At 55.8% G+C, this 15,675-nt stretch overlaps 1 protein-coding gene across 1 annotated transcript; it reads left to right on the forward strand.

Moving 5' to 3' along the window:
- Positions 1-15,002: 15,002 nt before the first annotated feature.
- Positions 15,003-15,104, forward strand: BLACAT1 (BLACAT1 overlapping LEMD1 locus). Its single transcript, XM_063113937.1, has one exon. It carries the CDS (start codon positions 15,003-15,005, stop codon positions 15,102-15,104), a length of 102 nt encoding a protein of 33 aa, XP_062970007.1.
- The last annotated feature ends 571 nt before the right edge of the window (positions 15,105-15,675 follow it).

A 15,675-nucleotide genomic window follows, 5' to 3' on the forward strand; every position in this document is an offset into this window, starting at 1 on the left:
AGTCATCCGCAGAGGTTAAAGGGACCCCGAAGATTTGTGCATCGATTGGGTACCACGGCGGTGTGTGTGCGCGCGCGCGTGTGTGCGTGCGCCCCGTGCGAACCCATTGAGAAGAATAATTATTTTTCTCCACTGGAAGCTACAGCCGAGAATCAGACAAGGAGGGAAGAGAGGGAGAGAGAGGACAGAGAGACAAAGGAAGTGAGTGCAAGAGAGGAGCCGGCTTAGCGTCCGAACTGTGAGTACTGAGCGAAAACCAATAGGCAGAAAGTGCTGCGAGCCGGCGACCCCTTGGCCGGGTCGGGGGCCGGCAGTGGCTGAGGACTCGCCTCTCCGCCCGGGGTTCGGCGGGGCGACGAGGGCTTTGGCTGGGCGGACTCCAGCATGCGGGTTCAGGCACTCACCTGAAAGCCGTGGGCTGCGTCCACCGCCGCCCGAGGTCGGCCAAACAGGAAGCCCCCACCACGCCCCCATCGCCTTTGTTCCTTTCGAAGGATTTTGCAGCCGGTGGGATGCAGGGGGTGTGAGAGGGAGCTTGAGCCCGAGGTAGCCGAGTCTTTCCCGGCTGAGTGAAACCCACGTTGAGTGCTTCCCCCTTTCCTTTACCTCCAGGTATGGAGTGGAACGAGGAAGGGGCTGTAAATCGGGTAGGGAGTTTGTGACATCTGTGCATTTGTTTGGCACTCAGAAGTACCCTTAGAGCAGAGGTCCTCAGGAGACCCCAGCTCGGGAGTCTGGGAGAAGCCATTTCTGTGGGCAAAACCACCAACTCCGGTGTATGCGGAGGCAAATATGGTTCCCAGGCTTGGGGGTGGGGACACCAGCTACTCCCCACACACCCACTAGAGTCCTTTCTAGTCATTGTGTCTGTGGGGTCCAGGTCTGGCAGGACCTCTTGGCCCTGAGCCCGCCTCCCACCCCGGTCCTCATCCCTCGGGCCCTTGCATACCTAACAAGGGCTGGAGATGGGGGCCCACCCAGGATGAGGCGCCCTGGCCAGGGTGGGGGCCCAGGGAGGCAGGTGTGGAGAAGATAGCTGCTCCCTTTCCTTAGAAAGGGTCCCTGACAGGGTGCCCCTGGGGACGGAGGGCTGGCTAGCCCCTGCCTCTACCCAGCTGGTCAGGAGAGGGCGCCTGGGGACCCAAGGGAGAGCCCTCCTTTCCTGACCAACATTCCAAAGTCTCCGTTTGGAAGCGCTGGTATACTGCCCTCCTACCCTCAACCCTCATTAACGAATTCTTCTTCTAGTCTGGTTTAATCTTTCCTGGTGATTTTCAACGAATCTTCATCTGCCAGTGAATAACTTAGTTCAACTTAAGCCTTAAGGAGGGCTAACTTTGGAGGGAAAACTTGGCTCTTTGGGGCTGGGATTGGAGCCCCAGTGTTAGAGACCTCTGAATCGAGGGGAAAGTGATTGTTCTCTTAGAAGTCTCCTTGCAGGGTGAGGTGGGGGATCAGTTTTGGCAGCTCACACCCTCCAGGAGAACACAGCCAACGTCTGGAGCTGGGAACAGCTTCTGTCTGGACTGGAGCTGGGAACCGCTTCTGTCTCTAAGTCACTCAATTCCAGTTCCCCATTGCCTCCCCCCACCCCCGGGGGCTGTTACAGAGGCTGGAGAAAGAGGAAAAGCTCTCTTACACGCTTGTGCACGTGCACGCGCGCGCGCGCGCACACACACACACACACACACACACACACACACACACACACACACACACACACACACACACACACACACACACACACACACACACACACACACACCAAACACTTCCTCCAAGTATTATTGGGCACCCTCTGAGACTCAGGGCTCCTCCCCCCATGCCTCTCCCCCACCCCCAAGCACACATGCATACCTAAAGAAGGGAGTATCCAGGAGGCCTCAGAGGTGGAGGCCACTCTCCTAAAGGCATGAAGAGGAAAAAGAGACCCTTAAATAGGGAGGACCAGGTTCATTTTAACCCTCAAAGCGGCATCATGAAGACTCTGGGTGCTGGGGAGACCATGGGTCTGGCTGGCCGGACTGCTGATTTGCAATCAAATGCATATGGGCCTGTCTTCCCACTGGACTGGCTGCTTGGTGGCTGTGCCTTACTGAGATGCTGTCTCTTGGCGCCTAGCACAACGCTTGTCCCTTTGTATGTGCTCAGTGCATGTTTGCTAAATGAATGGCTGTTCCTGCAGACCTTCCGCCCAGCTTCATCTCTGTCTGCCTCCTCCTCTGAGAGGTGCTCCACAGGGGCTGGGGAGAACCCAGAGCCGGTTCTGTAGCTCTTCAGGCTGGACCGCCATAGCGCTATGGGGGTTGGGGGGGGGGCACAGGAGGAAAGGGGTGGGGGCAGGAATAGGTGATAAGCAGACACTGGAACATTCTGATGTTCACGAATTGCTCAGGTTGAAATGCATGTGAGTTTGCCAATGACCCGTTATCATATTTTTCTTTAACAGCTTGACTGGCTGACAGGCAAAACTGTGTCCTGGGTCCTGTGCTTGGGGTGGCTGGATTCTGGTGACACAAACACCGCCTGGTGGCCTTCTCCCTCCCACAGCCCAGCCTTGGAGCTTAGTAGAGATCAGATGCAGGGGCTGCAGGTGCCCAGGCTATAGAGACCACCGCACCGCTCCCCCGCAGCTTCTGCTTTTATTCGTTCTCCTTTCTTTGGGTCTCTTTCTACCTTGATTGCCTGAGGCTCTCATCAGGTCTCCCTTCCCTAAGGGTCCCCTAAGATCCTGCCAGGCTGGGAGCTCCCTCTGTTTACCTGGGAGTGCTCAGAATTGAGGCTCCTGGGACAACTGGAGAAAGCCCTTGGGAAAAAGAAAACTCATGCCTGACCTCTCTGTCCTTTCCTGCTCAATGGAGCAACACCCACGCTCCATTGTTGGGGGAGGGGGTCCCAAGCTGTTGAATGAGAGAAGGCCTGAGCTGTTTATGCTTTGGAGTAGAAATGAAACCAAGGAGCAGCAGGGGCTTGAGCCATGGGGAAGACTGCCTAGTGGCCTAGAAATAGGGAGGTCATCCTGTTCTTGGTAGCAAGAACACTGCTGGTGTGGTTCAGGTCTGGAGGACAATGTGTATGAGAGCCCGACAGGCCCATCTGGAACTAGTCTTCTCCTGGGTCAGTTCTGGGGCAGGGACTGTACCCATAGACCCATCCCAAACAACTCCAAATCTGGAGGCCTGTTTGGGGCAGAAGGAGCAGAATCAAATCCTCAAGTTTTAGCAGTGCCCCTTCCCCCCATGGTGGGTGGAATCAGATTTACAGTGCCTGCTCCCCACCCACACCCTGTAACCTTTTGCAGTCCAGGGACCTTCCTCCCTAAGAGTACAGGCATGAGGAAGCTCCAAGCACACACCAAGCCTGAAATATGGAGAACCTAGATCTCTTGCCTTTGTTTTCAAGCTTCATTAGCATTCATTCATGTTTTTCATTCATTCAGCAAATGTGTACCTATATCATTCAGCCAGCGTTATTAGAATAACATCTTCCCCAAGTTGGAGTGTGTGGGGTGGTGAGAGTGAGTGCCTCCTATTCAGTGTCTTTCTAATGTCCCAGTTCCCTGCCACCATGGGCAGAGGCTGGTCTGCTGGGCTCCAAGCCCCCTGCAAAAGGCACATACATCTATGAAAAGCTCTGAGAGGAGAAGTCCACTCCAATGCAGACTCATGAAATCTTGGAGCTGATGGGCCCTTAGGTTTGATCCATCTAACTTCCTTTCAGGTGCAAGACTGTCTTCTACACTAGCATAATATTTATTGAGTGCCTACTGTGTGCCTGGTGTGGTTCTGAGATGTGGTTGTGCCCCTGTGTTTGATCACCTCTAATGGCAGGGAGCCCTTTGGTGGTCCCCGTTCTTCTCCTGTCCCTTTTTGGGCTAAGCCCGGTGTGTCTCCTGGCCTTTCCTTCCCTCCATGACTTTCTTTCTTAGGGAGGACTAATGGCTCAGTAGTCCCACCCCACTCTTCTCCTTGCAAAGGAGTGCTCCCCATGGCTTATCATCAGCTGGAACCATCTCCAACCCCAATGCCTGGGTGTAGGCTGAGGCTCAGGGTGACTGTGTGCCCTCCAAGGGAAGGGTGGTACTGGGGACTCCCAAACAAGGGAGTTGCCGCAGCCTGTTTCCCAGTGAAACAGTCTCCAGTTTCCCAGCTAGACCTGGGTTCTCCAGGCTGTGCTGGGATTAATGGACTTGTGACTAGAGAGGAGAGGACAGGGACACCTCAGGCGCTCTCTCTGGCCTCTCCCTCCCACTCATCCCCTGGCTCCTCACCTCTCTGCTTCCCTGCCCTGCCTGTGTTCCACCTCAGCCTTCCACTTTCTCTTTGTCCACATCCTTCCTTTTCAGACTCTCTCCTTTCTCTCTCTTAGGTTTCTCCTGCCCTCTCCTCTAAGAGCAAAAATGCCCACCCAGGCAAGTCATAGCCCTTTACGCCTCAGTTTGCTCATCTAACTAATGGGAATAATAGTAGTGTTTCCACTACTGAATGGTTATAGGTAACAGGGGCCTAGTGCATCCATGGTACGTTTTCACTCAAAATTTCTCCTTCTCCCCTTTTCTCTTAAAGAATGTCCCTTACGTTTCCATCTGCTGTCACCTCCTTCCTCTTCTTTCACAATTTCTCTGAGCATCTCTGTTCTGCCTCTCCCAGTTCTGTCTCCCCTCACTCCTGCTTTGTCTCCCATGTCCTTTTATTCCCTCCTAGTAGCCCTCTGCCCTCCCTCCCCCAACTCCTGCCACAGGCAGTGGGGCCCAGGCTGTGCTGACAACAAGGGCAGGGCGGGTGGCTGTCTCCGCTTCTCATTAGAGGCCCAAGAATGTGTGGAGTCATGAGGGACAATGAGAGCCAGCGGCAGGAAGAATGGGGCCTCTGTCGGGGCAGAAGTTTCCCAAATCCTTGGCTCAGCTGAATGGGAGTACCTGAAGGCCAGGGAGGGGTGGAGAATTAGGAGGCCACCAGTGGTAGGCATGGGGGGATGGGCAGGGCTCTCTGGAGTTGGCCACCATGGGAATTTTTAGCATCTGTTGTCATTTCTGGGGAGAGCTCAGACCTCAGAGGTGACCGTCTCTCTCCCTGGAGCGGCCAAGGAGCAACAGGATCCTGGGGGACAGGGCCAATGGAAGCCAGTGGCCTTGTGAGGTGGCCAGTACATACAGCAGATGCCCCTCAGGTTCCTCGAGCTGCCTGGGCCCCAGCTCTCACCACCAGCAGAGCTTCAGAAGGTTTGGGGTTCTCACTGAGTTCTGCCCAGGGTGCAGACAAAGCAGATTCTCAGTATTGGAGGAAGCAGGGTGTTCCTCGGAACAGGAGGAGAGGCCCAGCTGACCTGCCTCCCTCCCTCTGCATTCCCAGCCAGGTCCGGCCAGCCTTGCCTGAGACCCCATGGCTATTCCCCTCCCTGCCCCTCTTCCCGACCCCAAGCAGTCCTGGCCCCAGAAACACCTTAGAGAGAGTATCCCCCATTACAGAGCTTGCTTGGGGCTGGACAGGTGGGCTGGGTCTAGCAGGCAGACCAAGGGCTGAGTCTTTCCTGTGCCCAGGGATAGGAAGCCGGGGCTCGACTGGCAATAGCCAGGAATCTGAGGGAAGGACAAGGTGGGGGCGTCGAGGGGCCAGACCTGACCTGCTTGGAGGAAGGAAATAGGAGGACAGACAAGAGCTGACCTTGTCCTTCAGGGGCAGGGGAGCGGGGGTGTGGGTAAGGAGGTCTGTGGTGGTGGGGGTGGGGGGCGAGGCAGGAGAGGGGGCCCGCAGGGAGCCGCCTCAGGTCTCCTGCCCAAAATTAAACTATGAAAAGTCTGGAGGGGAGCGTCAGGCGAAGGAAGGAGAGAAAGGAGATGGGAAGGGTGGGAGGGGACCGAACAGCCCCTCCACACCAATAGCCCTGCAGGGGGACGTGAGTAATACATGGCTGGTTCAGAGGGAGTGAGATCAAAAGCGAGTGGATACAAGAGGTTTGTGCTTCACCGACCAGACAGCCCTGGGGCTCAATGAGACCTTTGTTACCCAGGCCCAGTCGGGGTTGAAGGGATACCTGACCGCCCCGCCCCCACACCCCGTCCACAGGGCTGGGGGAGGGGCAGGTCGCCAGTGAGTCAGGTTGAGTTGGGCACAGCTCGGCCCGGCCAGCGGTGGGCGGGAGGAGGGAGGAAGCCTGCCCTCGCTGGCTGGCGCGGGGAGCTTCTGGGGCTGAGTGGAGGAGTGAGTGTCTGCCTGGAAGGCAGGAAGTGGCTCTGCCGGGATTGTGAGGGACACTGCCAGGGAGTGGGGACCTCGCTAGGCCCGCCAGGTGAGCAGCCCCTGGGACCCGCAGCACCTGGCCCGGTGTCCTGTGGGAGGGAGCTGAGGGTATATAGCTTTTTGCAGGTCCTGGGCCTGGGATTCTGGGGGCCCGTGAGAGAGGCAGGGAAGGAGAACCAAAGGCTGCTAGGGCTGGGGGCCAATGTCCCAAAGTTCAGGTGGGAAGCTGGAGGCTGCCCGGTTGCTTGGCCCTTAAGGTTGGGCAAGACTGGGCTGTGTGTGTGTGTTTGTGTGATGTGGTGTGCAGTTGTTGGGAAGTCAGGAAGTCCATTTTTAGGAGGGGTGCTCTAGCCAGCGTCCTGCAGAGAGCTAGTGAGCCTGCCCCTGAGGCTGGGAGTAGGTCTGAGATGGGGTGACAGAGACAGGGCCTGATCTGGGCCTGAGGCCTCTTACCATTCTGTTGGAGGTCCCTGAGAGAGATCAAGGCAGTGCCTGGGGGTCTGAGACACCTGGGACTGTCCTGAGCCTGGGCAAGCAGGAGCCCTTGGAGGCCTGTGCCTCTGAGGCTGGTGTCCCCAGCTGACCCAACCCTGGAGAGGAGGTGAGGAAATGGTACTTGGGTTCCAGAGCCCTGAGACCTTGGTTCCCCTCAAGTCAGCTCTTCACCCCAGTCCTGGAGGTGCCTGTGCTAACTACTGTATCCTGGCAGTTAGAGTGGCAGGGCACCGAACACCCCCTCACACAGCATTGCCCAGGGATGGCTCTGAAGCTGTCTGTCCTCAGCTAGGGGCGATTTCAGCTCCGGAACTTTTTCTGCCTCCAACTGGGTCTGGAGATGGAGAGCTCACTCTCCTCTAAACCATGCAAGAATGGGTGTAGTTGGTGACCACCGGACCAGTCTGGAAATTGTTGGCCAGCCCCCTACTATGGGAGTGTTCAAGAAACTTGTCCACCCCTCTAGGAAAAGGCAGGCTCTTGTCTCTGTTCTCCTTCACCCAGACCCTCCTTTGCCCTCTCCGCTTCCTGTGGCTAGACCAGAAAGGGTTAAACTTTGTAAGAAGGGAGGCTAATGTGGGGCTAGTCCTGGGTACTGGCAGCAGCAACCTTGAAAAGATCTGACCTTATTCTCTAGGGGAGGGGGTAGTTAAGGACCCTGGGCAAGGGGCTGGAAGCTAATTAAGGGAATTGGAGGAGGTCCTTTATGTCCAGGAAGTACCCCTCCTTATACCCTGGAGTGAGGACCATTGTGTGCAGCCTTTGTAGGGCAAGAACTGGGAACTCATTACTGGAATGGCTTTAGTGCTCCTGGGGCTGGGCAGGTGGTAGGGGTGGGGAGAGAATGTGGGGGGCCAGTGCTTCCAGGAAGGCAGTGTGGGTGGGTCGGAGATGGGGGGCTTGGTGCCCCAGTTTCCTGCTTCCTTTTGAGATTCCGGCCTCTGGACCCCCTCAGCTCTGCTGTGGCCTATGGCTTTTCATTCCTATGTGATTGCTGTTCCAAATTCATGTAGGGCTAAAAGCCATGGGCTACAGTGAGGGGCGTGCTCCTTCTGCAGCAACTGCACCTCCCCACAGGACAGGCTCAGAGCCAGCCACAAAGGGGGCACCAGAAAGGACCTCTGATTGGGGGCAGGCTGGCAGGGCATCTGGTAACCCAGGGTCTAGGGCTAGGCTGTATCACCTGGCCAAGAAGTCACTGCCTCTCTCTGGACCTGGTCTCTCACTCTGAAATGAAGAGACTAGGCTGGTGATTCCAGAGGGAGAGTCCCTCTGAGGAAGGAAGGAGACATTAAGGGTATGCTGAGGTCTCTGAGTCGGCTGCTTCCTCCTGGCTGAGTTACTGAGGTCTGGCTCCTGGCCAGGGATTTGGGGGCTGGAGTCAGGGACACTGGGCCACAAAGACTGAGGTCTCTGCTCGGTGCCTCGAGGACAGCCTCTGCCCCTCTGCCTCACTCCCTTCTCTTCTCCTTTCTCTTTGGTCAGCTTGGCATCCTCAGCTCTTTTCTGTGTAAGCCTCTACCCCCGTCAGTGGCTGAAATGGGAGCCCCCCGGCCAGAGGAGGTCCTGCAGAGTGAAACTAGGAAGGCAGCCGCTCCCCCCGTGGGCAGTCCGGGCTCCCAGCTCCTGGTCTGCTGCCCCCTCCTGCCTTCTGGGTGTGTGAATGGTACTGCCTCCCCTGCTCCCTTCCTGCCTGTCACTCAGCTTGCCTGGCTCCCTCCCCATGCCTATTTCCACTGCCCCCACTCTCACCCCGTTTAAATCTGCCTGACTTCATCCATGCCAACCTGAAAGACTCCAACAAGTGGAAATAAAGCAGGCACTCTGGCTGGAGCAGCAGAAGTACTTTCGCCTTCCCCGCAAAACACGTCCCAGTCCCCAGTCTGCCTAAGACAGACCACTGAAGAACCACAGAGAGTATTTGGCATTGAGAATCAGAAGGCAAGTTACTTATAATGTCTAGGAGCCCTGAATTTCTCCAACTAACATTTACCGAGTGTCTACGAAGTATCAGGCATGATTTTAAACATCTTACCTATACTAACTCATTTAATCCTCAAGACAACCCTATCTATTATTATCCCATTTTACTTATGGGAAATCTGAGGCTAAGAAACTGGCCCAAGTTCACATGACTAGTAAGGGGCAGAGCTGGGATTTGAACCCAAGTGGCCTGCTGCCAGAACACATGCCCTTACCACATCGGGCTGGACGTGGAGAGAGCTGACACTGGCTCATGCAGAACACTCTGAAAACTGGGCAGTGCTGAGCTTAGACCAGGGGTTCTCATGAGGTCTCTTTTGGATGCATGTCCACAGATTGGCCCCGTGGCCCAACTCCAGCCACCCTTTATCCATCACTGGTTTTCCTTCTCCAGCAGGAGCAGTGGCGGGGGGGTGGGGTGGGGGGAGGAATCAAAACAATAGGAGAAGCAAAGAGAAAGCCCAAGCCAGCTGGATGTTTGCTGGGGCTGATCCAGCCTACTTCCCCTCCTGCCTCAGCTTAGCTGGTGGAAGGAACAGGGAGATGAATTGGCCAGGGTTTCTCTCTTGCCCTGGATTCTCTCACCGAGAGATCAGAGATGGCTGGAATCTTCCCCACCTCCCTTATTGTCTAGCTGCCCTAGGCTCAGAGGAGCCTTTCCTATTCCCCACCCTGATCTGAGAATGTCCAGGCACCTGATTTGCTTCCCTTAGCTCCTGATCTTCTTCTAATCAGAAAGTCAGGTTGGAGCAACTGGGCCCCTCCAAGGAATCCTGTTGTACAGTTTATCCTGGAAGCATCGGGTTTGGCTGGGGTGGAAGGGGATGGATGAACCATTCCAGAGATTATACCTCTGCAAATCTCCAGAAAGGCAAGGCACTCCGTAGGGATTGCTGAGTAAATGTTTGTTGAATGAATTGGGATGAAAGGGGGATGGGGTGAAAGAGGTAAGTTGCCACAAAAGCAGAGACACGGAACAAGCCCACAATTCAGCAACTCACCCAGACAGGCCCACCTTTGCTGGGGCTGGGTCTGGGGTGCTGCTGGGGTTATAAAGTTGGAGCTCCTTTCCACTCCTTGTTTCATGGCCACTGCCAGTGGGGCGGACCTGGGGAAGATGTGCAGTTATGTACCTCACGTAACTGCTGAACTGCACTGAATAGACAAGCTGGCCTATTCCCCTGCCTCCCAGAGGATTCACACATCAGAAGGCTGTGTCTATCCTGTCCCCTACCTGCAGACAGCTGAAACTTAAAATCTTCTGAGCAATCGAAGTCTTTTTTACAGTCCTCAGATATACTCAGCATAAGGCCCCCCTTGGGAGAGTGGGCCTATGTCTAACAACGCTGAGGCTCCGGTGAATCTCTCTTATTGAATTTGTCCCATTTTTAGTGGAAATAGAGTTTGGCTGCTAAGCCTACTCCTTTCTAAATGCGAAGACTATTGGAGCTAAATCTCTGTTCCCATCTTTAGAAGAGGATGACACTAAAGGTTATCCTCTGGGGTCCCTTCTGGTGCTGATCGTCTGGGCCACCAGGTTCCTAGCTGCTTCTTGGTGTCCAATTGAAGCCCCCAGGCATGCTCCTGATGACTCAGGGTGGCCAGCCCCTGTAGAGCTGGCCTGGAAAGCCCTGGACACAGGGCATAAGGACATTTCAAGACTATTGGCTGTTCTGAGCCCCGCAGGTCCTACAGCCCCCAGGTACCTCAAAACTACTGACAAATGCTTGATTGCTCTTGTCTTGAAAGGAGAAGGGAGCGTTCTCTTTCTCCATAGGCAGCCAAGCAAGAAACAAGGGTGCTGGCCTGGACAAGCTGAGGGGCATGACCTTGGGAGGCCCTTGAAGGCAGAGAGGGCCCGGGCTCGTGATTTAGTAAGCCAGAGGCCGAAGCTCAGTCTCAAGCAGGCCTACAAGGAGTTAACTTCCAAGGAGAACACGGGCTTCTCCCAGACTGGAGGCCTGTGCCCAGCTTTGCTGCTGCCAACTCTGGGAAGAAGTCCTGGGATCTGTAGTCTGTGCCACCACCCACCCGTGGCCTGCCTGTTTATCAACACAGTCTTGTAGACTACAGTTCCCAGAAACCTGCAGAGGCTAGGCTTAGGGGGAAGGGGTGGGGTAGGAGGCTCAGTGGTGGCCCAGAGAGAGGGAGAGGGAGGAGGTGGGGAGAGAAAACCCAATTCATCCCCTTCCTTTTTAATTCTTTCTCCTGGTGTGTCTGCTCCACCGCCCGAGCTAATCCCCCAAATCCGGTCTCCTAAGCCGCAGCTGCTTCCCTTCGCAGTGATGGATGGCTCTGGGAGGGAAGGTGAATTCATATTTTAATTACTGGGGCACGGTGCTAAGGGAGCAGGGGAGGGGAACAGAGGGCTCAGCATTGTTCAAGAGGTGCTGGGGGTGCCCTTCTCACTGGGTCACTTCTCCTTTGCCCTTTACCTGGGGTGGGGAGAGTGAAGGTCGGGGGGGGGGGGGGGACCTTCTCGAAGCTCCTCTGCTCCTGCTTTGGGAGATGAAGGGATGGGGATGGGAGGGGCAATACCCCTTTCTTGTTTGTCAGAGAATTCCTAGCATGTCCCAACACTTGTAACTATCTTCTTACCCTTCCACCCCCGCTGCCACCCACTTTGGTGGAGGACATTGCCAAAATTCGAGACACCCAGGAGTTTGTGGTCTGCAAGCCTAGAGCCCCGGCTTTTGCTTCATCTTTCAGCAGGCATTTCTAGCCTGCTCCGAGTCCCCTCTTCCTCTCGGCTCTTTCACTGTACAAGCTGTATCTGACCAACTGCCCCGTTTTTGCCAGGGGTGCTGAGGCTGGAGGACCCTGGGAGGGTGTCTGGCATAGAGAGGAGATGCCGGAGTGAGGGCCAAAGGGAGGGTTCAGCAGGGAGGCTGGAGAACTCCCTGGTGGTTTGGGAGGATGGATGCTTTGTGGATTGGCACTTCTTCTGCTCACCTCCCACAAAGTTGGATGGGCAGAGGATCGTCTATGCCCCAGACCTCAGACCATCCTGGACCTGAGCTGGGGAGAAGCCAGAGAGGAGGCTGGAGAAGCAGCCAGGGCCAACAGCTTGCAGTCAGCTGTAGCCAACTGTGGGACAGCAGGAGGTTTGTCCAATGTCCACCTCCCTCTCCTTCCTATTCTGGGTTTCTGGGGGCTGCTTTTCCATTCTGTACGTCCTCCTGGACTGTGGGTGTGAAAATGGAGGTTGGCGGGTGGGAGGGGAATTCCCATCATGAGCACAGATGTGTGGGGAGTGGACCAGGCACTGGTCCAGACCCCCTCCCCACAGGTAGACATAGCAAGAGGAGGGTCACCAGGCTCTGACTTCTCCAGGGTGCCTCCAGCTGGTGTGGGGGCACTCTGCCAAGTGTGAAGGGATAAAGGCAGGGACAAGAGTCAATAGGACTCCTGCCCCAGAACAGTGGAGGGAGGAGCAGAGACCATAGCCCTGGCAAAGGGGCTCCCTAGGTTCCTGCTGATGGGGGTCCTGAGGGAGGAGGAGTGGGGCCCATAGCGGTCAGGGACACTGGAATGGGATGGGATTCTCTGCCCCACATCTCCCCACTTGAGGGGCTGGCCCAGCAACTTGCACGCCTCCCAGGCATGGAATTGTACACCTTGCAGTGAGGACCCTCTCAGACCCTGGTAGAGAAGTGGGAGGACAACCAGAGCCCTTTTGATCAAAGATCTGAGCAGAGTAACCAAGCCCTCTTTATTATACTCTCTGCTCTTAGAAACAAGGACCCAGGAATCCCACTGAGGCAGCCAGCCCTCGGACATCTCTGGGGAGCCGGGTTGCAGCCCCTAGCCCAGCCCCTGAGGTGCTTCATTCAACCCTCCTTTTCTGTGATGTGTAGGTCCTGGTTCCTCCTACTGTTACCCTAAACCTTCCTTAGAGCTGAGCAAAAAAGTCAGGATTTCCTCATCTTCCCTAAAGGACCCTTAGGAGGAACGGGCACGTAAGGGGGTATATTTTGCTGCTTTGAAGAAAGACCAGGCACTGGCGGAGAAGTGGGGTGAGAAGGAAGAGGATCTATGTACCCTGGGACCAGAGGCCCTGAGCTGCACCTAGACCTGGGGTGGAGCTGTGATGGCCCAAGCTACCTGCCTGTCTTGTTTTAGCTGTGAAATCCTTCCCCAGATCAGCTCAGTAGTGCCTGTCAATTTGATTTCTCCCCGTACATTTTCTGTACTCGTGGGAGTGCTTTGTTGCTAGTACACTTGGCATACACCCCCAGCAAGGGAAGTGAACGCATTACAGTTACTGATTTCAAGGGAACCCACCTGCTCTTCCTCCCTTCTTCCTGATCAGGCTGGGATTCCGAGTGTCCTTCCAGCCCCTTAGGCTTAGGGTCTAAGTGTTAAACCTGGACTACCCTTCTAGTCACTGAACTGAGAAAATGAAGGCCCAGAGAGATATAGCCACTTGCCCAGGGTGACACAGCATGCCAGCCATCAGCCAAGAGTAGAACCCAGGCCACCTAAGCCCCAGTTTGGATCCCTGTCTCTGTCTAGGTTTCTCATGGGAGGGATCCAGAGATAGCTACAGTAGATAGATCTAGAAATATAGTAGTTGTGTCTCGGCTCTGTCTATATATATCCTGGAGGTTGCTCTCTGCTCACTATATATACTCCAGCAGAGTGGGTGTTCAAATGGTTTTGGAAAGTGGGTTATTAAATAACCAGCCTACCTACCTATGCTGACTCAAGCTGGGCCTCCTGCCCACCCAACTGGCGGATGGAAATGCATTGCACCTATTAATCACAGCTATTAGCTGGATTACCAGGATGCTGAGAAGGTGAGGGAGGGGGGAATCATAACAGGACCCAGCTCCACAATGGGCACTGTGCTTGGTGAGGGCGTCTGTTCTCCTGGAGAAACATGAAGGAAGTTTGTCCAAAGGGACAAGGTTGGCCAGACCTGTGGAGCTGTCCAGAGAGCCCTCACCTGGGCCATGCCAACTTCCTCAAAGACAGTGGAGCCGCTCTGCAGGTGTGCCTTGCATTTGGGGTCCAGGACATCCTACGCCATCTCTTTCACATGAGGGGCTGCAGAAGGGAGGGGCCTCAGGCTTCCTGATTCCAAACCTCTCCAATATAGCCCTGTGCCTCCCTCCTTCCCCTTGGCATTTGGGCTTCACTCGCCTGCTTACCCGCAGTGTTCGTCCTAGAGAGAGAAGCAATTGCGATCAGGCCGGGATGCAGGCCTGACCTCCAGGCAGGGTGCTTTCCTTCCTTTGTTCCCAGCTGCTCCGCTTAAGTTGACTTGAATGCACTTGTGCGACAGGCAGAGGGCCAGAGAGGTGAGTTGGAGGAAACTGCAGGTGGCCAAGCCTAGGGACACCTAAATGAGTGTTTGGCAGATTGAGAGCTGATCTCCTAAAGTCCCCTCCCACCCCCAGCCAGACCGCCACAGATACCTGTGCTAAGGGTCGAGTCAGCCAGAGGTGGGGGCCAGTGTGCCCAGCTGGGGCAGAGTCAGCCTCAGCCTCTGCCTCAGACTTAACTTGTGCCCCAGGAAGAAACCACATCTTCACCCTTTGTGTACCTACCAGCATGGGTGCTAAATAAAATAGCCTATTGGCTAAAAGAACTCTCTTGCTTTCTGTTTCTGCATGATGAGGATCTGAGCAGTCGAAGGAAGTGTGTTGGAAGTGTGTTGTGTTCCCTGTAGATTTCCCTAAGGGCGTCAGACAACTTGGATTGTTAAGGAAGGGAAGAATCTGGGACTCAGTTCCAGAAGTCCAAGTAGAAGTTGTGCTGGATGAGGGTGTGTCCTCAAGCTCCACAAAGTCCCTCATTTGGATCGTCAGATGTGCAACCTAAGAGAGCAAGTGGACCCCCCCTCCGCCCCGGCACCCGTGAGGTGACACAGCGAGCTTATTTCGGGCCAGCTTGCTTCCTGTTCCCCAACCACAGATGTGCAGCGGTGAGGCGAGGTAGAGAGGCCAGAGGAGAGCACAGGAGGCAGCGGCTGTCTTTCTCTTCCCTGCCCTGGACTCAGCCGGGCTCCAGTTTGAGGAATGACATCAGCTGCACACAGATCAGGAAACACCGAGGTTTCAAAGAGGCTGTTGTTTGGTGGCATGGCTCCTCCCGCAGCCAGTGTGAGAGACCTAGCAGGGCCTGGGCAGCCTCGGGGAGTGGCCATCGGCCAGACCTGGAGGGTTCTGGGAACATTAACCCCAGCTTGCTTCTCTCTTCCTGCCTTCTCCCACCCCTTCCCTTCCCGGCCTTTCCCTACAGATCTTCTCTGGTGAGTGTCCCCCTGGCCTGGCCTAGGGCATGCCCCAGTTCACTTTCGCCTGCTTCTGTGGCCTCCACGGCTTCTGCAAGATGAAGAGGAAGAAGGAGGAAGTTCACAGACAGCGGGAAACAGCGGTGTGAGCAGACCCAGGGCCCCTTTGGCAGCCCCCAGCAGGTGCCAGGCCTGAGGGTGCCCACTTCGGCTGAGGCGTGGAGCGGGAAGGCACGTGTGCGTCTCAGGTCTTGATTTAGCGGGTGCTCTTCTCAGCTCGGCCTGACTCGACCCTGGCAGGCCTCCTCCTGTCCACACCCGTTAGCCTCCAATCCTGAGACCTCCCTGGAGAGAGGCCCCAGCCACACGAGGGGAATCCCAGGACCTGGCACTTGCCTTCCAGAGCCTGAGACGCCCCAGGAGGCCAAGGAATGAAGCTTCTTTCCCACCCCATGACATGCTGCCTTGCCCTAGGAGAGCTGTTGCTCGGTAGGAAACTGGCTGTTCTAGTAGAGAACCTCCGAGCAGCTGTGACTCTAGGGAGGCTTCAGGCAGGCTGGGCAAGGTGGAGGAGTGAGACGACCACCCCCCAGCTCAGGACGGAGTCTCTCCTGGGACCCAAGGACCTGGGGCAGGAGCCTCCGCAGCGCCCCTCCATGGGCACTTCCATGGGAGATGCTCCTCCTGGGCCAGGGGGAGCCAGGCCTGAGGTGGCCCGCC

This window comes from Cynocephalus volans, chromosome 11 (assembly GCF_027409185.1).
Source record: "Cynocephalus volans isolate mCynVol1 chromosome 11, mCynVol1.pri, whole genome shotgun sequence".
NCBI lineage: Eukaryota > Metazoa > Chordata > Mammalia > Dermoptera > Cynocephalidae > Cynocephalus > Cynocephalus volans.